This window comes from Protopterus annectens, chromosome 17.part0 (genome assembly GCF_019279795.1).
Source record: "Protopterus annectens isolate FY-2018-M chromosome 17.part0, PAN1.0, whole genome shotgun sequence".
In the NCBI taxonomy this organism is placed as follows: domain Eukaryota; kingdom Metazoa; phylum Chordata; order Ceratodontiformes; family Protopteridae; genus Protopterus; species Protopterus annectens.
This window is the reverse complement of record NC_056751.1, coordinates 282184882-282209138: the sequence shown is the minus strand read 5'-3', so window position 1 is coordinate 282209138 and position 24257 is coordinate 282184882. Positions and strand designations below refer to the sequence as shown.

At 43.9% G+C, this 24257-nt stretch overlaps 1 protein-coding gene across 1 annotated transcript in view; it reads right to left on the bottom strand.

Annotated features, from left to right (window-relative positions):
- LOC122791854 (ADP ribosylation factor like GTPase 14 effector protein) overlaps nt 1-24257 on the bottom strand; it is a 183598-nt gene that overhangs the window by 13209 nt on the left and 146132 nt on the right. The window contains 2 exon segments of the mRNA XM_044059829.1: nt 22871-23037; nt 23040-23089. Coding sequence (XP_043915764.1) covers nt 22871-23037; nt 23040-23089 — 217 coding nt within the window.

Below are 24257 nucleotides of genomic sequence, written 5' to 3'. Positions count from 1 at the left end.
AGACAAGTTCGGGTGGCTCGACCCTTGATGGGGAGATATCAGATCTGGAGTTTGATCCAAGATCCACGATCTGCAAAGAAGAGGAGGCCAGAGAAAGGGGAACCATACCTGTCGAGGTCAAAAAGGTGCTATGAGAATCATTTTGCTTTTCAACTGAAGAGCTTTCTTCAGAACTAGAGGAATCAGACAAATGGGAAGATAAGCATAATGAAGTTTCATGGGCCAATCTTGGATAAGTGAATCCCTCGAGGACTCCCCCTGCTGGGGAATTAGGGTGAAGTAGTTGCTGTACTTGTGGTTGGATGGGGAGGCGAACAGGTTGCAGCAAGGCTGGCCCTAACAGGTGAAGATCTTTGCCGCTAAGTTGGAGTAGAGGGACCACTCGTGAGGCAGGAGAAAGCACCTTCTCAATTTGTCTGCAATCACGTTGCATTTCCCCAGGATATGCATTGCTATCAGAAAGTGATTGGAAGCTATCGCCCACTGCCAAACTGTCATGGCCTCTCGACATAGGGGATAAGACTTGGTTCTTCCTTGTTTGTTGATGTACCAAACTACTAACATATTGTCCAATTGGATAGCAACTGTTCCTGAAGGAAGGGCAGACAAGTGCTTGCAATGCCAAAAGCACTGCCCTCAGTTCTAGAATATTTATATGCAGATTGGCCTCTAAATCGGACCATGTGCTTTGAACAGTCATTCCCTGGATAATGGTCCCCCCACCCCATCAGGGAAGCATCCATGGTCACAATGGCGCAGGGTTGAAGGGTCGGCTCCAAGGTGCTGCATCTGGCTTCATCCACCAAGAAAGACATAGTTTGCACTGATTTGTAATACGAAGTTGGGAGGACAACTGTTGCTGATTTGGATACCACATTGGGTCAACAGAAGCCACTGTAAGTCTCATGTGAAACTTTGCTAGGGGTACTATAGATATAGATGCTGCCACTGACCCCAAGAGCTGCAGGACCTGTTGAGCCACAACCAAGTCATGGTAGAGTATCACTTGGAGCTGGATCCTTAGTCTTTGAAGCCTGTGATCTGGGAGAGATCAAGCAAGAGCAGGTATTGAACATTACCCCTATAAACTCCAAGGTTTGGGTTGGGGTTAGATTGGACTTTTCCCAGTTTATGGATATTCTCAGGTGATGCGCCAAAGAAAGGGTGTAGTGCAAGGCTGTTACCAGCAGATGCTTGGTGGGGGCGGTGAGGAGCCAATTGTGCAGATATGGAAACACCCAGAATCCTTGCAGTCTCAAGTGAGCTGTCACTGCTGCCATGCATTTGGTGAAAACACTGGGGGCTGTAGAGAGTCTAAAGGGCAGGATACGGAATTGGTAATGAAGGTCTCCCAGCCGGAAGCGAAAGAAAGTACAGTTGTGTACACATACCATAAAATGTAGATGTTAAGAGTGTATTCACTGTTGCAATCATTACATTTGGGTAATCTGCTGGCAGGTTGCCCTCAGTCGGCCTGATTAACAAAGTCTTGGGTCCTGCATCAGTTGCTGTCCGTTCTTCCATGACGTCAGGTCGTCAGGGGTATAAAACATGCAGCCGACATCATTACATCAGTTTTTCTTGCCCCAGATGTCAGGTGCCCCCCAAATGGGGAGGAAATAAAATTAGAAACACAAAATATACCTCCAATCCCAAAAGCAAATGCACCAAAAGCACTTTTAAAGCATAGTGAAAGAAAGTAGAGGTATAGCCAAAGAAAAATAGGGGGCTGGAGGGAGAGTAACCAGGACTGCAACAGTAAATACACTTGAACATCTACACTTATGGTAAGTGTACACAACTGTACTATGTTCTTCGTGTTTCAGTGTTGCAGTTATTACATTTGGGTAGACTCTCAAAGCAATGGTTGGGTGGAGGGAGGTATACAGCATTAGGACAAGCTATAAGGCCCTGCAGAACAGCAGTGGCAAAGCCAGCTCTGGATTTGGAGAAAAGTGGTAAACAGTAATGTTTGGTGAATGTATGAACTGCGCTCCAGGTAGCAGCTTCTAGAATGTCCCTGTAGGAACACCTCTGAGAAAGCCTGCCCAAGTAGATGCAGCCCTGGTGGAATGGGATCTGATCCCCTGGGGGATAGTCTTTCCATGGTGCATATAGCAAAAACAAACAATGGCTTATCCATTTGGAAATGGTTTCCTTTGAAATAGCCTTTCCCTCTGTCCCTGCAGCAAATGCCACCAGCAGTTCAGATTTTGTTCTGCTTAAGTAAAATCTAAGTTGTCTGTGTACATACAATGAATGCAGAATCCGCTTCCCCTTGTTCTGTGGATTGGGAAAGAAAGTTGGCAAATGAATTGTCTGATTAAGAGCCACACTGGATACCACCTTAGGCATGAAGGATGGATTGGTCCTGACAGATACCCTGTCTGCATGGAAAATGATGAAAGGCTCCACTGCCATAAGAGCCTGTAATTCTGAAATCCTCCTAGCTGAAGTGACTGCTAAAAGGAAAGCTGTTTTCCAGGAGAGAAATTTTAAGTCTGCAGTAGCAGCCATCTCGAAAGGTGGGAGAGTGAGCTTTTCCAATACAAAATTGAGGTCCCAGGCAGGGGGTGGAGCTCTCCTGGGCGGTCTTAAGTTTTTGGCCCCTCTGAGATACTGCTTTAGCAGGGGATGAGAGAAGAGGGGAGGTTCTGTGTTGTAATGAGCTGAAATGGCTTGAGACATGGATTTTTATGGAAGACTGAAGCATCTCAGTTAAGTATTGTAAAATCTGAGGAATGTTGGGCACTACTGTGCTTATCCCTTGAGACGGACTTCATGCACTGTCTTTTCCATTTGTCAGCATAAGATTTTCTAGTAATAGGCCTTCTCGCCTCCAAAATGACATCCATCACAGGTTTGCCGAGGGATGCCAAGGGTGAATTTAGGTTATTAGCCACACAGCAAGATTCAAAGTTTGGAGCAGAGTGTGCAGAATATGGTTGTTCTGCTGAGACAGTAAGTAAGGTGTCCGAGGTAGGTGCCATGGTGGAAGGTGTGACATTGTGCAGTAGTGGGTACCAGTGTTGGCGAGGCCAATCTGGAGCATCAAAATCATTTTTGGTTTGTCCTGTTTGACTTTTAGTAGTACTTTGGAGATCAGAGGCAGAGGGGGAAAAAGGCAAAGACTTACAGTTTTTTCCAGCTGAAGGATAGAGGATCCACTTTCCAGGCTTTTTTGTGATGAGTTCTTGTGCAAAATTTGTCCAACTGACAGTTCTGGGGTGAGGCAAAAAATCTATGACTGGGTACCCTCATTTTGAGTGTCAACATGTTAAAAATCCGTGGTTCGTTTCCATTCGTATGGGTCCATGAGATTTCTGCTTAGTTGGTCTGCCAGAGTATTCAGCCTTCCTGGCAAGAATTGTGCTTGTAGTTGTACTTGATAGGTCAAGGCCATATTCCACAATGCCATGGCAGTCTGCAAAGGGGGTAGGAGTGTGTACTCCCCTGCTTGTTTATGTACCACATAACCGTGGTGTTCTGTCTATCATTAATTGTCCTGGAAGAAGGTAGTCCTTGAAGGCTGTCCATGCATTCTGTACAGCTAACATTTCTTTTTGACTGATATGAAGGTGCATTTGATTTGGGCTCCATTTGCCCTGAATGCACTTCCCCTGCCAAATGTTACCCCAAGCATAGTCTGATGTGTCTATAGTTAGGGTTTGGGTGGTAGGGGGTGGTATGAATGGTAGTCCCTTGTTTTGGTGGCAAACCTCTGCCCACCATAGGAACTAGTTGCAAGCAAGGTATGATACGAATCATTGTTTCCAAGCTGTGACGATGCTGATTCCATAAAGTACCACTGAAGTTTCCTCATATGCAGTCTTGCATATGGAATTAGAAGAATGCAGGAGGCCATGAACCCCAAGGCTTGCAGTATTTGCCTTGCAGAAAGCAGGGTTTTTGTGGCCACCTGTCTGAAGTAAGTCGCCAAATGAATTTGTTCGTTTGGAGTAACGAAATCCATCTGGGCCAGTTGTACTCAAGCTTGCACCCAGCAATGTAATTTTTTTGAGAGGGTACCAGTTGTGATTTATTTTCGTTTATAGTGTACCCTAGACAAGTTAGAACCCTTTTAACAAACACCAGATGGTTTAGAAGAGTGTCTTTGTTTTCTGCCCGAATTAGAAAATCGTCCAGGTATGGATATATTTGAATATTTCTTTGCCTGCAAAATGCAATAACTGGAGCCAAGCACTATGTAAAGACCCTGGGTGCAGTAGTTAAGCCAAAGAGCAGTGCAGAGAACTGGTAATGCAAGTAGCCTGCTTTGAAGCAGAGCCATCTTCTGCAAGATTCCCTGATTGGGATATGCAGGTAAGCCTCTTAAATCCAGAGTTGCCAACCAGGCATCTTTGCCTAGCATAGGAAGTAGCTGGTGAAGAGTCAGCATCTTGAATTTTGGAATGTCCAGAAAGGCGTTTAGAGTAAAGTCCAGGATTGGAAGCCAGGACTTTTCTGGATACCAAGAAAAGTCTTTAATAGAAACCTTGTCCCGTTTCCTCTTCTGGTACTGGTTGAATAGCCACCATGCTCATGAGGGAAAGTACTTGTTTCTGTGCCTCTGCCCACTGATTTGGGGGTAGGTCTGGCCATCTGTTTGGAATTGGCAACATGTGGAAATGTATCCCTAGGATACTATATTTAAAACCCATTTGTACTGGGTTATAAGTTGCCAGTTTCATGCATGAAGAGCCAGTTTCCCCCCCGAAAAGGGCGGCTAAAAGGCAAGTGCTTGGTAAGTGTAAAGGGAAGGCATTGAGACTGCTTACCATAGGGGGGTGTTCCAGATTTGGAGGAGGCACCCCATTGTTTTGTCCTGAAAGTCCCTTGTGACCGAAACCTGGAGCCTTTGGAATGTCTGGGTTTGACTTGAGTGGTTCTCAAAGGAATTGGAAAGGACCAGTTCTTAGTAGGCCAGTGCCTACCAAATCTTGGAGGTTGCACTTGTAAGAAATCTGTCACAGTTTGCATAGATTTAGCTTGATCTTCCATCTTTTTTTAAAACTTCGGCAGCCTTGAAGAGACAGTCCTGTTGTAAAGGAGCATCCAACAATTTTGCTTCAATGTGATCAGGCAGATTTTGCTCTGAGCCAGGCATGCCTTCTTAGCACAGACCCAGTTACAGCAGCCCTGCAAGAGGCCTCCAAAGAATCAAAACCACATTGAAAAGTATGTTTTCCAACTTGTTCAGCTGAATGCAGTAAATCCTGTAAATCTTTGTTTTCCACAGTGAGAAATTAACATCATCATTTTCTGTTTAAGCAGTCCAATGATGTGCTGTTGATATTTCAGCATATGAAATTGACAGTTTAAAGCCCCGATTGGCAGGGTTGTAGAAGTGTAAACCTTCTTACCCCATCTATCCAGCACCCTGGAATCTCTATCAGAAGGGGTAGGATTTTTAGCTGTAGAAGCCTTAATGCCCTTGGGACCCTGATAAATGGTTTCAGGATCTGCAACAAGATTCTGAAAAAACAGACAATGCCTAGAACAGGAGGTATAGCCAAAGGCCTATGCTGAGGAAGTAGAAGAAAATCCCCAAGTCTCTTTTGAGATGCAGAGAAATCCTGACTTTCCCAGTGGAAATGTTTGCTTAAGGTATGCAAAGTTTCCCCAAAAGAAAAATTCTCAGGGGGAGAAGCAGAAGGAATGGAATCTTCTGCATCAGAATCCTCATAAGTAGGTATACACAATTCTTGTTCGTTAGAAGGGTCAGATGAAATGGAATCCTGTTCTGAAGATTCATAATCAATGCCTTGCCTAGGCCTCTTAGAAGGGGGGGGGGGTTTGCTACCCCTGATCAGAGTAATTAAATCTTGAGCCATTTTGATCATTTGTTTTTTTAGTCATAGGGGTCTGTATACGTGGCCCAGGCATAGTTGTTTTAGGCATAGGTCAAGAGTTCGGCCTTAGTTTTGAAGATGGCGTTGGTCTAATATACAAATCTGTAGGCCTGAAAACACCCTCAGGTGCCCGCACAGCGGCTCCAGACCCATCCAAGGTAGAGACATCCGTGGGTTCCATAACTGAAGCATCTCACGGCATACTGGACTCCAAATGGGTCTCGGTAGTGGCCTGCGAATCAGAAGTACCAGGTATCAGGGGCTGCGAAAGTGACTCACTGAGTACTGGCGATTGGCTTAGGAGAAGAGTCATCGGCAGTTTTGGACCTCAACGGCCTGACTTTTTCTTTGCATTTTTTTTTTTTTAGGTATTCCGGTAGTCCGATTGCTAACAGACGACATTTCTGGATAATTAAAGCGTGAGCCAAAATATTTAGAAGCAAAAATGTACTGACGTATGATAGTGCATAGATTAAATAAAGCACAAAACCAACAGCATGGTACGTTACGGTCAGGGCCTAGACCAGGAATACAGTCCAAATGAAAATCCTTATGAGGCATTTGCTTCCCACAAGTAATGCAATTATTATCATTTACGGACATTGGTAAGGAGCAAGAAAAAGTTTCCCCAACGGGGTACTTAGCTTTTTGGTTGAAGACTTTGGATCTGAAACTCAAATGAAAATTTCAGGAGTCGGCCGACCGGCACTTGCGAACTACTTCTGCTTCAGGCACCACGTGGCAAGAAAGACTGATGTAATGGTGTCGGCTGCATGTTTTATACCCCTGGCGACCTGACGTCATGGAAGAAGGGACAGCAACTGACGCAAGACCCAAGACTTTGTTAATCAGGCCAACTGAGGGCAACCTGCCAGCAGATTATCCAAATGTAATGACTGCAACAGTGAAACATGAAGAACATCCTTCTGGAGCGTCTGTCCATTTTGATGTGGTAATACGCATCCCGAAGGTCTAATAAGCACATCCAATCGCCTTCCGCCAGAAAGGGGAGAATGGACTGAACAGTGACCATCCGGAATTTTGCCTGGCTAACTTGGAAGCCACTCAAACAGCGGAGACTTGCAGTACACCACCAAACCATAGGCACGGAAAAGATACAAGTACATTTAAACCAGTTTTTAATGCACGTTGAGCGCTTTTCGTCCCACCTAATTGTGGGACTTCTTCAGACTAAAAACAAACTCACAACAACTGCAATAAATATCCTACAGCCGTGGTGACTGGTATACAGACACCCCAGCTGATTAACAGCATCTATATCATTGGATAATTTAAAACAGTGTAGACCATTAAAAACATTTAGAAGACATTTAAAATCATCTTAAAATCCTGTGCAATGAAACTCCGACTGCCCTAAGGCTGTGTTCACCATCACGAACACAGAAAAATACCTTTCAAACCAACCAGTTTATATGAATGGTTATTATACACATCAAAAACACTACAAACCATACAATAAAATCCCTGAATAATATGTGTATGTATAGAACTAGGTAGGTAAATATTGGAATGTTACGTATTGCTCGATGTATTTATTACTGGCCATGATAAATTAATCACGAAAAAGACCTCAGAAGACCAGGAAGACTGTGACCAGTAATCAGATACCACTCCAAAATCGAACTACAAAAGGTAGTGGTACATACAAAGTCCAACAATGGAAATATTAGTAACAAGGTGACTTTACCACAAATGACGTGTCCAAAGAAAAAAGCCAATATTTAAAAGTCCAAGTTGCTTTAATAATCCACAGCCAGTATTCAAAAACGAGCGCTTTCGCCTGGCACATCCCAGGCTTTATCAAGTTGATAACTGCCCCAGTCATAGCTGACCTAAAGGAAGCCTCCAATGCATCATAACCACATTTTAAGAAATGATTACTAACCTGCTGTGAGTTGTGTACCAAATCCTGAAGGGATTTACGGTCAAGGGGCTCAGGAGAAGAAAGCTTCTTGTTCAGTTCATGTAACAAATACTCTTGGTATCATATGAAATTGACAATTTAGTGCCCTGATGGAAAGAGTTGCAGAAGTATATACCTTCTTTCCCCATCTCTCTAAAGCTCTAGACTCTCTTTCAGAAGGTAGAGGATTTTTGGCAGTGGCAGCCGCAACTCCTTTAGGGCCCAGAGTGATAGTTTCTGGGTCTGCAGAATGGGCTTTATACAGATGAAAATGAGAATCCGGGACCCTGTAGTATCTATCAGGTTTGGCAGGGGCCGGGGGGAGAGTATCAGGGGCTGTACTGACATCATCGTACACATCAATTACATTCAAAACAGGAGGTATAGCTAAGGGCCTATGCTGAGGCAAATGTAAAAAGGTCCTTAATCTTTTTCTAGAATCAGAGAAATCCTGACCTTGCCATTGAAAATGCTCTCTCATGGAGTGTAAAGTCTCACCAAAGGAAAACTCTTCAGGAGGGGAGGCCGAAGGGATAGATTCTTCTGCATCTGAATCCTCATAGGGCGAATAAGCCTCCTCCTGGTGTTCGGACAACTCAGAACCATCAGAGGACTCATCTGAAGAGTGTGGGTCAGAAGGCTCAGTCCTGGGCCTTTTGTCTGGTGGAGGGTGAGAGGCCCTGTCCGGGTGAGGTTGTGAACTTCTAATTAGAGAAATAAGGTCCTCTGCAAGGCTGAGGATCTGAGAACTAGAGGAAGGCCTCTGGGATGTAGTCTTGGGAGGCAAAGCTTTAGAAAGTTTAGCAGCTTTAGCCCTAGAAAAGGCCTTAATGGACATGGAAGCAGGGGGCCTAGCTGCCCCACGTGCAGGAGTAGATATGTCCAAAGGTATGGTGTCGGACATATCCTGGGCACTGGTTTCGGTAGGTAGCTCGGTAGCAGACTCAGCTGGGGCCTCCCGGGCTGCGGTGGTCGGTTGAGTGGATTCGGATGAAGGAATCTCCGAGGACCCGGTGTCGGTCCTTGTCCTTCCATTTTTTACCAAATGTGATGTCGGAGTCTGACGGCATTTTATATAAAAACCTAGCCCCAAAAAATTCCTCTGCAAACTCCGACCAACGTCTAAGAGTTTGTCGGTTGAAGGAAGCAAAGGCTGAACAGGACGATACGTCGTGGTCTGGGCCTAAGCAAGGAAGGCAGTAGGAATGGAAATCCTTATGAGGTATTTGTTTCCCACAAGTTAAACAATTATTTACTTTATCTGACATTGGCTGAGGCAAGAAAGAGTCCCCAACGGGGTACTTAGCTTTTTCGAAGTTTTCGGTAGCTGAAATCACTGGATCTGACCGACCGGCACTTGCGAACAGCTTCTGCTTCGGGCACCGCGCGGCAAGAAAGACTGAGGAAAATGGCGTCGGCTGATGCTTTTATACCCCAGACGCTCTGACGTCGGGGAAGGTGCGACATCAGCCAAGGCCAGACCCAGACTTTGGAATCCGGCCGACCGAAGGGCTGCCTGAGGCAGGACAACCCATATGTTATGACTGCAGATGCATCCTTGAAGGACATCGTACACCAACCGCAGACAGGGTCTTACATCCCACTCACACCTGGCCAACGTGTCCTTCACTTTTATGGCCAAACAGGGAAGACACTTCCACTGGAGCTTTAAGGAAGGAAGACTTAAAAGGATCCACGAAGTCACACAGGCGCATCCAGGCAGGACGTCTCATAACTACGCCTAAACCTGCAGCTCTGGCTGCCCCTTCGGTTAGATGTGAAATCAACCTCATGGACGAATTAGAAATAGATAGATTCCAGGGTCACTAGCTGCAAGGCTACCTTGTCATTAACCTCGTCAGACACCTTTCCTGACAGAGTACCAGAGTGTTCGGAGAGGAGGTCTCTCTGGAGTCTGGTGAAATGTGCCAAGTAGTTCAAAGACCGAATAGCAAAGATAGATGAAGCAAAAACTCACTTCCCCAGTCTGTCCACCACTCGGTACTCCCCGTTAGGGGGAGTGAACAGTATGGCTCTCCTTAGCGAGCTCCTTCTTGGTGACTACCGCCACCACCATACCATCTACTGGTAGACCTTTCAACCAATGTGGATGTTCTTAATGGGGAGAGAGAGGATCCTTTCTGGTCTCTCGGGGATTGCTTCAACAGCATCACTTTTCTTCCAGGCTTGCTGCACCACAAGCTGAACCAACTCACTTGCAGGCACCCAGGAGGTAGATGGTCAAGCAAGAAAGGCCTGCAGGAAAACGGATTCCTCTGAGGAAGGGTTTTGGGCTTCTAATCACCCATCTGTTTCAAGGTCTCCAGGATGTCTCCGATCATGGGCCCCCCCCCCCCCTCATAGTAATCCATATCCCCGGTGAGGGATTCCTCAGGAAGTCCACGTGCTTCCTCTTGAACGATTTTGTCTTGGGAACCTCCTCAGTGGCAGCTTCTGAGGAGGACCCGGAGGAAAGGGCACCCTGCAATAGGGTCTCCTGCGGCTCCCGTGCTCAATCTGGGATGGTGGCCTGTGACCACTGCAGCACAGGAGGAGGACATGGGGGTTCAGACGCTGAAGGCAAGAGCCCTGTCCACTGCTTGGAAGGCAGGGCCGCCCAAAGAGGGATGGGAGACAGAAAGACAACCTCGGATCCGGGGTCACACCCCACTCTGTTGAGCCCACTTACAGGAAAGAAGCCTCAAAAGCTGGATAAGTACTGACAGGGCCGGCACTGAACTCAGAACAGAGGAGCCTGTAGTCCAGTCCCGGGCCTGAGGAAGACCTGGGTTCCAACAGAACAGAAGGCCAAAGGGTCGACTTTGGAGCTGAAGTGAGATCCACCATCGGCACCGAAGCAGAGGGTGCCAAGAGAGAAGTCTGTGCTGAGGGATTTGGAACCTGCAAGGACCACCAAGAAGGAGAGTAAGATGGAGTGCATGAAGCAGAAAACCAAAATCCTAGAAGGGATTAGGATTTAGAATCAGAAGGAATCCACCTGGTTGCCAGCAGCTGGTCCACAAGGCGCATCACAGAGTTCGGAGAGGTTCCTGGTGGATCAAGTAGATATCCCCAAAGGGGACTCTGGGTGCTCTAAGAAGGGACTGTAAGCCTGTGCCAAGAAGGGGTCCACAAACTGGGAATATCTGGTCCATGTTTCTGTGTCCAACAGCACCACCATCGCCATTGTTGAGACAACAGGGGCAGCAATGTCCATCCAAGTTATAAGAACCATGGAAAGGCTCGGAGTCATAATCGGGATCAAGGTCAAAATTTTCGCATCAGTTACATTCAGTGCCATAGAGATCGGTGCAGAGTGAGTCTGGGTCGACAGTATAGACCTAGACGGTAGAGAAGACTGTGCCGCAGGCGAAGACTTCTGTTCCGGTGCAGAAAGTTTTGAAATTTTTTTTGTTTTGGCAGTCTTTCTTTCTCCACCAGAGAGTGAGGAGGGAACGAAATGTGGCCTCTCTTCTCTTTCCTAGGAGGGGGTGAACCCTCAGACACAGAGCCTCTGAGAAAGGCAATTTGAGAAGGCCCTTCAAAATCAATTTCTTTACACTCATTCAAGGTATGAGAGCTAAATCCTAGACAGAAAGACCAAGGGGGTTGTACCGAGAGATGAGGCACTCCTACACAGTAAACACAATCACCAGGAGAGTCACTATTAGGCATTTTCCTCCCACACCTCGGGCATTGTTTGAAGCCTGAAGTGCCCTTTTTATCCGACATGTTGATACCAACAAAATGATACAATACAAGAAAACAGATTACCACAACTAAACACATGGCTACAACTAGCTAGAGAGTAGAAGAAAATAGGTTTACCTTTAAAATCGCTTACTGCAGAAGGCCGAACAGAACATTTTCGAAAGGCAGTCTGCAAAGTCTGCAAATGCCGAACGGAAAAAGGTTTGAATGTGCAATGAACGAATGCACAGTGAGATTCGCTCATTATACATTCGACATTCTGGGGCAGATTGCACTATAATGGGGATCAGGAAATGGTTCCTTTCCCCACTGTAGTGCGATCTCCGAGTCAGAATAATAAAGTAGGGGGTGTGGGGGGGCTTGACCCCTGCTTTACACTTTTTTTTTTCTTTGATATTAATGTTCGAAAAACTGCGAATCTTTGTTTCGATTTGCTGTTTTTCAAACATTAAGGACTGTCGACACAGTTTTGTGCTTTCGAGTCGCTCATATGAGCACTTGAACCACTGTAATTCACAGTTTTAAAGGTAAACCAAAAAATACCAACAATGGTATAAAAGGACTACCACAGAGGGTAGAGAGAAGGAAGTATACCAGCAATGATACAAAGACTACCAACAGGTAGTTCACAGAAAAGTTGGAAAGACTTGGCGATACATAGGTACAGGAAAGTATAGGTCAAGCAAAGCAACACTATCTGAAAAATACTTATCTATTCAGAAATATCCAAAAATATCAAAGACTTAGTTGAGAACTGGCTTGAACACGGCTTTATGGCAATGCGGCAAACTATATGGGATAACAGGGAGAAGGGGATTATGGGTAATTCTTAGCTCCAGAGTTTTTGGCTGGCGTGAGCTTTGGTACAAGGTCAACTCAGTTCAGAGAATCCCATCAGTGATGAATGAACTGAAGATTAACATCATCAGATCCTACATTTGTCTGTTTCTCCCACATGTTCAATGGACTTTATAAACAGACATGCATGTAAGCCCACTATCTTGGGTTGCCAAAATTAACCCTTCATCTCTTGGTTTGAATTCATCTCTCCTTAACCATTCCTGTGTTCATTCCCGATCAATATAAGGTTCTTCCAGAAGTTTTCTATACTTGCAACTATATTCTTTCTTTTGTTTTTTGCCACGTTCAGTTGCTGCCTGACTTATCTACTGCTGGTTTGATTTCCATTCCTGCTCAACACCGATATGCTTCTGCTAGCCTAAACAGGGAAGTCATTTTAGATTTTTTCTCCTCATGCTTCAAAACTTACTATGTTTGGGTCTTGTGAGGACAGCAAATGTGTGTGGAGCCCCACGATTGCAGACGTGTACATATAAATCAATTTCAAGGAGGCCCCATCCCTCCTTCGGAATGGGGAATATATAATCTTGGTATGCACTGTTTTTTCTACAAATCATTTGGTGACATTGAAGCATCCTTCTTGTTTTCCTATCTAATCTATCCAACACATTTTGGGGCCAGTCAATCATTCCAAAACTGCAAGTTAGGACAGTAAGAGCAAATTGGTTTATAGCCTGGAGTTTGTTCCCAGATGTCAGTGCTGTTTTCAGGATTAATTTAAGTCTTCTAAAGTACTCCTTGCTAAGTTTTATTCGCATTTGATCATGTTTTAATGCTGATCCTTGAGCAAGAAGGCATATATAAATATTTGAGAATTGCTGAAGTTCTTTTATGCCACATTCTTGTCCCAAACTAAATGTTGTTAAAGTAGGAAAACTGCAACACCAGAACAAGACCAAATGACATTCTTATATCATCTGAAAAAGGTTTGACAACTTGCAGTTGCACTTTCAGTTCCTCATTTGATAAGCTATACAGTTTTAAATCTTCGACAAACAGAAGATGAGAAGTCTTTTACACGTTGTCCTTTTCTAGGAGCCAAATTGTAGCCATGGCCTAAGCTGTTAAGTATGCAGCTTAATGGGTTAAGGACAAGGCAGAATAGCAGTGGTGACAAAGTCACCCTGGAATATCACCCTTTGAATTTTTATCATGGCTTAATTGCAAAGTGGTCTGCCACTGTTTCATGGTCACTGTAATGTAGTCTATCAGTGTAGGATGCTTCTTATATATTTTTACATACTCTTATTCATGAATGTGGAATACTATCAAATGCTTTTTGTAGTCAATCCATGCCATACTTAGATTATTTCCCTTTTTATAGTTCTCCACTATGATTAACAAATGATCCTTTGTTCCATATGCCTTTCTTTTATTGTCCTTCTGTTCTACTGCCATAATGGACTTTTCCTCTAAATGAATAGAAACTCTAGTCGGCATCAATTCCAGTGTATAGTTTATACTTCGTGGGGAAGGCAAGCTATTGGTCTATAATTTTTAGGGTAGCTTGCAGGTTCACTCTTCTGTAGGAGCATAGTTTTTCCTATTAACCAGGTTGGTATCGGTTCGACATGCAATTATAAATAGTTCTTACACATGGCTAAATCTTCATGCAAAGATGTTAACACTTTCAGCCAAAATTTAGGTACTGCATCTGGGCCTGGGGTCACCAGTATGCAAAAGTCATGCACCCCAAGATCCTGAGAAACTCTCTTGTGGAGATCTGTTGCTTTTGCAGAAAGATGATAAAGTAGTTTTGTCAGGCTGCAAAGAGGGCTCCGAGAAAGAGAATCTTTGTTTGTGAGAGTCTGAGATTGCATAACTTTAGGGCAAGACCTACCTTCTGGAAGCAGTCCATTTTGACCTATAAAGCATTTAGAGTCTGTTCTGTGGCTTTCACTGGATGAGACAAGTTGTCTAGGGAAGAGTAAATGTAACCCCAGGGTTTGGCAGTGGTCTATCAGTGGAGTTAAACACTTGATGAAAACTGAAAACTCTTGGAGCAGTAGACAGACCAAATGGTAAAGCAAAAAACTGCTAGTGCAAGTCTGCTGCTAAACTGCTGGTGGTAGTGTGCAACAGAAAGTGAAGGAAAAAAAAGTGCCCTTTATGTCTGGAATAACCATGTATGCATCCAGGAAGATCATGGGGAGTAACTTTCGCAAGGTTAGCCTTTTGAATTTTGGAACATAAAAGAATCTGTTAAGCCTTAACAGGTCCAATATAAGCCTCCAAGTGCCTTCTTTTCTTGGGACTAGGAAAATCCTTAAGTAAAATCCTTTTCCTTCCTGACCTGGAGAAACAGGTTGAATGGATCTTTGTTAGTCAAAAAAAGTAAGGTGGTAACAGACTCGCCTGCTCTTCTGGTTTACATAGGAAGGTGTGTGTGTGTGTGTGTGTGGGGGGGGGCTTGAACAGAGTAGCCCCTATCTATAATTTGAAGGACCCACTGGTCCTTGGTAATGGTCTTCCACTCTTGTAGGAAGGAGCCTTACTGCCAAAGGGTATGGAGTGGATAGGGGGAAAAAATGTCAGGGATCTGAGGACATTCACAGTTTGTCTCCTTGCTGGTGGGCTCTGGAGCTCCCTGCTCTGTCTGTTCCAGTTGCCACTTTCTGGATGGTCTGGCTTGCTTAGAATGAGGCCTCCCCCTTTGTCTTGTTAGGGTAGTTCCAATTATACCGGTGTGTGACAGTCAAAAACTCTTTTAAAGCTAATTTTCTTTTTGTCCAACTTTTAAAAAAACCTGTTTAGCTGAGGGTTAGAACAGGAGCTCCTAATCTTCAGGAGCATTCAGTAAAACCTGGACCCCCAGCTAAACCTGGAATATTCAGGAACTATTCTATGGCTAACATCTTGCTATTAAGTGAGAACCTAGCAAAATTTCAAGCCCACATAAACCCTGAGAACACTGCTGCCTATGAAGAACTGTTCACAGAAACCCTGTACAAGCATGTTAACAGCTGCATAGAGGTAGCTGTACCCGCCAAGAAGTACATAACTAACTCCAAAAACAAGCCACTCTGGACTCAATAGGCTGTATAACAGGAGGAAGAAAATCATGACAAAAATTAAGAGATACAGCACCAAACAGGATAAAAGCACTCTCAAACTAAACAACTCTGAGGACAAAAAGTCTACCGAAGAAAAATTTGAGGCAAGTTTGGCCTCCTAGGTGAAGTAAAACTACAAAGCATTCTTTAGCTATGTCCGCAACCTCAAAAGCAACACACAATTGTGTGCAGAGCTCATAGAAAAAAGGAACCACCCACACTGAGCCAGAAGATATAGCAAACCTCCTGGCTGAAAAATTCAGCTCCAACTTCACCTCTCTCTCCCCCCCTCAACCTTCCCTCAGGAAATATCAAACATAACTCACCCTACTATTACTAAATAGGTCCTTAATGCTCTCTCCAAGATAAAGAACACTGCATCAATGGGCCCAGACAATATCCCAGGATGCCTTCTACATTGCATGAAGCATGATCTATCAGGGCTTCTGGAATTACTGTTTAACTGTAGCCTCCAAACAGGCTTTGTGCTTCAAGAATGGAGAAAGGCAACAGTCATCCCTCTGCACAAAGGTGGGCCATCTACAGACCCTGTAAACTACAGGCCCACAAGTCTCACCAGTCTTGTATGTAAAGCCATGGAAAGAATTATCATGGAGATTAACAGATATAGTAAACCTCTAGACACTGGACCCAACCCAGTTTGGTTTCTTCAAGGCAGACCATGCCTACTCAACCTGGTGAACTTCTTTGAAATCACCACCAAAGCAATGGATGAGGGCAAAATTGTTCACACTGCCTACCTTGTCCTGGCAAAGGCATTTGACACACTACCCTACTCGGGCATTGTTGACAAACTCAAGAGGTCAAGTACAAATCAGTACATCACCTGGCGGATAGCTAACTGGCTCACAGACAGGACCAAGGAAGTGAGAATTGGGGAGTCCACCTCTACAAAAAGGCCAGTCCCTCAGGGATCAGTTTGTGGACCTCCCCTTTTTGGCATTTACTTCTCAGGAAATAAAGGCCAATGTCAGTGGTCTCTGACTGAATTTGTAGAGGATTGCAAATTGGGAGCTATCATTGAATCTCACACTGACAAATGTTCTCCAGGAGGGGCTGACACAAACAACTGGTGTCAGAGCCATTTTCTAAAACTAAATGCAAAGAAATGCACGATAGTTATCCTTTGGGAAGTCATCCATCCCTGGTAGCGATCATATTGACAACACAACCCTTAGAGCTGACCCAGTAGTCAGGGACTTGGGGACACATAGTAATCTAGCCTTTGACCATCATGCGTCTACAGTGGTGAGGAAACCATTCTATGTTGCACAACTTATAAACAAAGGTATGGCTTTAGGAAGTCATTGTTCCACTGGAACATCTACAGAGGTTCCTCACTAAAAGAATACAAGGCACAAGTAAAAGGTCCTATGCAGACTGCCTCAAGGCCCTATCCCTATATTATGTCTCCTACAGGCTTTTGAGGGGAGATCTAAGATTGGTATAGACTGCATTGTCAACTCCCACTCTGATGGACCTCCCGCATACCCACAAAACAAACAGAACCAGAATTACCCATTTTAAAGACTTGAACCTTGCCGGACATATAAACAGGACCTGCTGGCAAGATAGGTATGTATCCCAGAGACTACCCCATCTATGGAACATGTTCCTATTATGTTATCGAAAGATAACGTAATAAACAGACAAAACATCAAAATGGCCGCATTTCAAAGTTTGAATTGTGGGATTGTAGTACAGTGAAGATTGGGATATTTGCCCTTTCCTCACTGTATAGTACGATCTCAGAGTTGGAATATGTATTTAGTGGGGGGCGCCCTTAAAATAAAAGTTTCGAAATGTGGCCGTTTTGATGTTTCGGCCGTACATTATCTTTCAACGTAATATGAACCCCTATGGAATAGTCTCCCCATCCATGTGAAGCAGAGTTCCTCCCTAAACCAATTCAAGTGCTACTTGGACAATTGGCTGGGAAACCGGAAATTCATCCCTGGCTTGGCATCTATTTCTCTAATGGACACAAGTAACCTGTAAATGGTTCATTTCCCAGCCCCATAGTAACACTTATCAAGGGTATAAGAACTTGTCAGATATTTGGGATGCATGGCTATGCTTAAAAAGGCCCTTGTGGCAGTTAGCCAAGTCTGCTCTTCCTGTCATTACACAGGGGATGTCCAGCTGCAGAGACAATCTCTTTAGTGAGTTCACTGCAAACTACAGAGATCTGCTTTAGGTTTTTTTGTAAAGGTGCTTGTGTGAGTCAAACACTTTGCAAAACAAATCAGGCTTTCTGGAGCAGGTGGGCAAGTATTATGGGTATAAAGACAGGTCTTCAAAAATGTCATCATACACCACATGAACTGGGGGAATAACTAGTGGTCTAGGTAAGGTAAACTGCATAATTCTCTATAGTGAACCTGAGCTTAAGAGAACTGTTTGCTTTCCCAATTAAAAGCTTCCTTCATTTTACGAAAGGGGGGGTCCTCTGGGGGCAGAATCAGATGAGGGTATAACCAAGTCAGACTCCAGTTAAGATTGTGAAGGAAGGTGCTCAAAGTCGGATAACTCCTCATTTTCATTCGCAGTCTGAGGATTGTGAATCTTCCAGAAAGGCTACCTCCATAGATCTTTTGGATAGGGAGGCTTCAGCGGTAGTGGGTCTGGGTGTGGCTGGGCTCCTTGGATTTCATAAAGGCCATGCACTCCTGGATAATACGTCTTGGGCTTCGGTTTGAGCTGAAGTCACAGAGGACTGAGGAGACAAGAGGAAAGTTGACCGACGGACACCTAAAATCGAAAAAGACAAAAGTAACCAGAAGATGCTGTCACGACTGTTAGGTCTGTGTGGGTTTCCAAGGACGAGGAAGCCAAGAAGTCTCCCTCAGTACCCACTACATGAATGTCAGAAGTTAGGGCCTGTAGCGAGACCTCAGACCTAACTAACACTGAGGTCATGGATGAACTGAGTGGTAGGGCTGGAACCATTGTGTCTTCCTGAGGGGTCGTACCAGAGGGTTCGGGCCTAGAAGTCACCAGACCAGGGGGCTGCAAAGGTGCCTCACAGAGTCATCTGCAGACTTGGTAGTGTGGGCTGACAAATCGACTTTATCTTCAGCGTCGTTTTTTTAATTTTTCTGCCTTTTTTTTTTTTTTTGGGCAACACTGGAGGATGCCGGGGGTTGCAAAGATGTGGAGGAAAATGAAACAGAGGACTCCATAAGATGCCAGAGCTTCAAGCCTTGCGTTTAAGGGTCTTCACTTGGAATTTAGCACAAATAAAGACAATTACAGATGGCATGTTGTGGAACCCAACAGAAACACAGCGAGTGAAAATCTTTGAGATTTACTTCCTACGGTTCGAGCAACTGCTAAACTCCTTAAACATTTAAAAATACCAACAGGATACGTACCCGACTAGAGGTGAGAAGAAACTCTGGGTGGGTGGGACAGAAAACACAAGCTGACTGGACTGTGATGATATTGTACACAGTGAAACACACTGGACTGCTCAGTTAGAAAGAAATGAAGGTGGTGGTAGACAAGCATCTTATACCCAAACATCCAGATGTCAGTCCTCAGATGTCTGTAAGCTAGAGAAGATATAAAGACTCCAGAAAGTAGGCAGTTGCAGGCTTCTGCATGGTTGGAAGGCCCAAAAATTATTACTGCAACAATGACTAGAAAGATAATCAACAGGGGCAAAACTTCTTATGCTTCAAAACTGTATAGCCAGCTTGGACTGATTACAAGATGTGTAAATGAGGTTTAAAGTGACTATCCCACAGATGCTCTGTGCTGATACTTTCCTAAAGGCGGCTGCCTTGGCAAACTGGACCATTACCATTCCTAACACTTCACCATGACAGACACTGCAAAGAGTGACAGGGAGCCACATTTTTTTTATGTGTGTGCTTATACTGAGATTTGGCCTGTTGCCCTGACATGAACAAAACACACGGCTAGTCTGCCTGCATTTAGTTTTATGCTACACAGGAGTTATGGAGTCTTCAGTTCTATTAGTATAACACACAAGTTGCATATCCATTAGACGCAGACTATCTTCCTTGTTCTGGGTAAAACAAAGCAAACTTGATGACTTGGGTTAAAGTCAACTCCAAAACCATCTTTAGTATGAAGGAAGAACTGGTCCTAAGGGGGGATACTCTTTACAGTAGACTGTACGTTTTTTTTTTTTTTTTTTTTATTAACACTAATTTTCTTATTTATACTCAATCTCTGCTTAGTCTTAAAGTGGCATCAAAAGCCAGTTCTTCTGAGAAATGGCCGCCAAAATAAGGTCAAACACAGGAAGAGCTACCTTTCTAGTTTCACAGTTGAGGACAAGCAAAATGTCTCCAGGGAGGCCGAGACTAGATGAAGACCCATTCAGAAATAGCCTTACTATCAATACATAACAGATTGGGGGGGGGGGGGGTCAAGACAGCTGCCAAATGGACGTTAATGGATACACATGCCAAACTATGGTCAAACAGTTCAGAATGCAGGGGGGGGGGGTTAATGGCCTCTGACTCCACTGGTTACTGTTTATGCATCAGAATAACAGTCCTCTCCATTTGGCCAACAAAGACTTCCTAGTGTGAAGTTTCCTAGCCTCTATAATCTCATCAACTGTGGATGGGGGACGCTGAGGGGAATTAGGATGAAATTAAACCACCCACACACTGCGTTTCAGGATTAGGTGCACCATGAAATCCCCTCTTTCGTCCATTAAGGTGCTGTGTGCTGAAGGTTCAGTACCTTTACAAGTTCAACTACATTAGCTAAGACAGCCACAAGTGCATTGACTGGAAGAGGACTATTAAAATAAACCCCGTTATCCTCTCCTTATCTTTAGAAGTACCATTTGGAGATTAATGTCCTGGTTTAAGGGGACGGAAAAGATGTTCACTTCCCAGAACTACTCCTTCCAGAATGTGAAGTATATTTTCATTATCTGATGGATAAGTTCATCTCTCACTTCAACACTATAACAAGGAAAGACCTCCAAGTCCAAGTTTCAACTGTATTGGTTGCCCAAGGATCTGTTCAAATGTTCTTCCACAGTGTTCTGATCACTGGATATGTAGACTTGCTTGGAGGTAGACACTTCATACACACCAAGTTCCAATCCAATACACCATAAGCAGCCCACACAGTGAGAGTGTACCCCCTTGCATGATATACCACATCAGTGTTGCACAGTCACTAGCAAGAAGCTTGGATGAAGCATTGACTTAAAGATCTGTACTGCATAAATTATGACCAATCACCTCATTTACAATTATATTCCTAAACTTCACCCTGCTGGGCAACTTCCTTGCACTTTCAGGTCCCCCATGCATACCACCCAAGTAGTGAAGAAAGGGGCAAGGCAGACAACTCAAACTTCTCCTCAGATGTGGCCTGACTTGCAATTATTCAGACAAGGGTAGATATGGATCTTCCTTGCACTGAGATGGGAAAACAGTGAAGCAATGCATCTAGCAAAAATCCTAAGCAAAGTACAGTAGCTAAATGAGGAGAGGTAAATGGAAAATGACAGTTTCCCAGAGTAAATCTGAGAACTTAGTTACCTGCAGACATGAACGTTCCATCAGGAGTTCATGGCCAATGTTTCCAAAAGGATATCCTCCATTGGTACCAAAGACATTTCTCTTCTCCAGGATGGACACTCATGTCCCACTTGCAAGGAGCAGCTCCAAGATGGGAAAGGCTAGCCTGACTTGGTTGAGAGCAAACAGAAGGCATGTCTAGGAATGGGAGGAAACTCTCAGAATTCTGTCTTATTAAATGTACACATCTCCCTTATCCTCAGGTCCAAGACCAGGTCAAACAACGTCTGTAGGAAGAAAGTCCCCTGCAAAAAAGGTGCAGAGAAGGGAACAAGAGGAAGCTGGAAGGGACTGTCACAGTTAGAACTGCAAGCTTCCCTCACTGCTGGAAAGTGTCAGTTCCATAGCCCTCTTCTTCATTGCCTTTTGTTTTACAACCTCTTTTGCCTTTCCAACACCACTTATTTTTTCCTTAAAGGTGCTTTTCTACTTACCCATGACAAAATCACCATCCACATAAAAGTTCATGCTTGTCCATATTCAAGCGCAACTTGGGTCTATGGATGGGAAACAGAAATTTACCCCAGGACTGTCCCCTGTAATACTAAGAGAGGCAGCTACAAAAATGCTTTTCATGCATGGGTCCCCTCAAATTATCTACGGTATGATCCCAGTTATGCTCATTAGGGGTAATACATAATTATTGACCATGGGATGGGGAAGGCAAACCTATAACCAAATGGGATAGGTTATTTCAAGCACAAGGGAAACCAGCATGGCTTAAAATGGCCCACAAGGGCAGCCAGCTTAGTACTTACCTGCAAGACCACTACTTAAAAAAAGTTGTAAACCAATCAACTGTTTATCCATTTTAGAGTCTGTAAAGCTTTTGAAGGGATTTCTTAGGCCTCCTCTTCCTCTCTATCAGGGACAGCTTTGCAGATGGAGGAGGGGCGGAAATCTCCTATCCTTGGACAAAGATCTTTAAGATTACAAGTCCTACAGAGCACATTCTTGCAGTATTTGCAAAAGGTGAGGAGATACTTTTCACTTGTACAAGAAACTGGCCATTCAAACAGTCTCCTGGAGCAATCAGTCTCCTGTAGCTATACTAATTTGTTACTTTTCTTTTTTTTGTCCCTCAAAATCCCTGGGGGAAAAAAAAAACAATCAAGTCAACTACCAGCAGCAACAGCAGATTCTATATACAGTACAATAACAGAAAAAGGTTCAAACTGGGGCACTAATAGCTCTTAAATGGCCAGTAAAGGAATCAGCAGTCTCTCAAACAAGTGACCATACATTTCCTGATGTAGAAAAGTGAAACTGACCTAGGTTGCTTTCCTTTTACAGCCAAGTAACCTTCTGATGCCCCAGCTGATTCAGACTTGCTCCATCTTAATGCTCTAATGGTCAGTACCAAAGCAGGACTATGAAACAGCCCTGTCAGGGCAGATGGACAAGCATTCACCTCTTCCAATGTATGGGGAATTAGCTACTCTACAGCAGTGCTGACCCTAGTGAAGGACATTTTACTGTACTCCTGAAGGAAAAAAAAAAGCACCCCTAATTTTTGCTACCATTATCTTGGTTTCAATCATAGTTAATGCATTAAGGGATGAGATGATACAACTGACAGTTTTCCACGGATGTTAAATTTGTTATCCTTCACAAAATTCTATTCCTGATAATTGTGCTAGTTAACTTCATAGAAGTGCTTTTTTGTAGAAGCACACAGTAGAACAACTGGCAGTACTACTGTTGCCAAGTGCTGTAGATGACCAATCCCCCCCCCCCCCCAAGTACTTAGAAAAAGAAATGCTGGTGATGAACTGCTTCAGTAAGTAATATATATATTTTTAAACCATAACCCCCTTAGTATACAGTTTTACAAAAATAGGTTTTAGTTTTCATTCAGTTATCCTAGCCTACATGTTTGTTGCGAATGATTTCTCCTCCTTCAATTTCCACTTGCTCATAAAGCCACTTTCGATCGCATCGACACTCAACACCACACTTGCGTGATCCACAGTTAGGACATGGGTAAAAGCAGCCCAGGCAGTCTTCATCAAGGCAGTCACAGAGATCCAAGCCACTAAAAGCAGCAAACCACGGCTATCATAGACTTTACTCTTGCCAGGTATAGTCTGTCTGTAAAAGGAAGGGACATGCATCAATTAAATTGCTTCCCCTATTCAAAATATTAACAATAAGCTCTGAGCAGACTTTCTATTGTTTTTCAGTGCACAAACAAACAGATCTAACACGTGGTATAAGGTTAGAATACAAGCAAAAATTAAAATGGCAGTATTTGAAACTATTCTTTAAATTAAGTCAGATGGCATGATAGGTTTTTCATTAAGCTTGCAGAAAGAAATCAGTCTATAACCTGGTAAACCAGAGAGATGTAGCTCCTTCACCTACATCATGTCACAGATGGTGAGAAATACCAGAGAAAATTAATGCCAGTCTCCTGTACACAGAAAATGTATAAAACGTTTAATGTCCAGAAACACAAGTCAAGATTTTAACAAGCTCCACATTAACAACCTTCATGAGATTTCTACAAACGCAGATTCAAGGTCACAAAACACAGCAGTATAAATGTAACAATTTGGGAGAAGAAATTAAGGCATAACTAAATTTTAGATATTTTAATAACTGCCACATGCAAATCAACTCTCCTGTGACACAACCAGTCCATTTAATCTGCTTTGGATCACAGATGACTGTGCAAGCAGATATAAGCATCCGGGTTTTATAGTGTTAACCTTGGTATCCCATGACAAAGGACAGAGTGAGACCACAGTACCAGCCTCTGAAGTGTATGCTACCATTTACGCACAAAGAATATTTGTGTAAAATGCTATAACAACAGATGTCCTTCTCTTCACTGCTGCAGTATTCTTAACCTGAGGGATCTCCTGCCTGAAGGTGACCACATGTTGGCCAGTATACAAAAGCCTTGTACTACTGTAGAGTACGTGGGACGTCAGGTGTAGGCCATAAAAACAATGCACGCATTCACCATCTTCAGAACCGAACGCCCCAGGAGGAATGCCAGACCATGGATATAAAAAGTACATCCAAGCAAAACAATAGACCAGGGGGAAGAAGGGAGGAATAGAATACTGCAGCAGTGAACAGAAGGACATCTATGGTTATGCTAAGATTTTACACAAGTATTCTATGCCCTTCTATTCACTTGCTGTAGTATTCTTAAACTGAGGGAGAGTGCCAAAGCTCAAAAAGGAAGCGAGGAGGAAGGAGCAGGGCACTTCTCTGGCAAAAAAGCTGAAGTTGCAAACAAACGAACAGA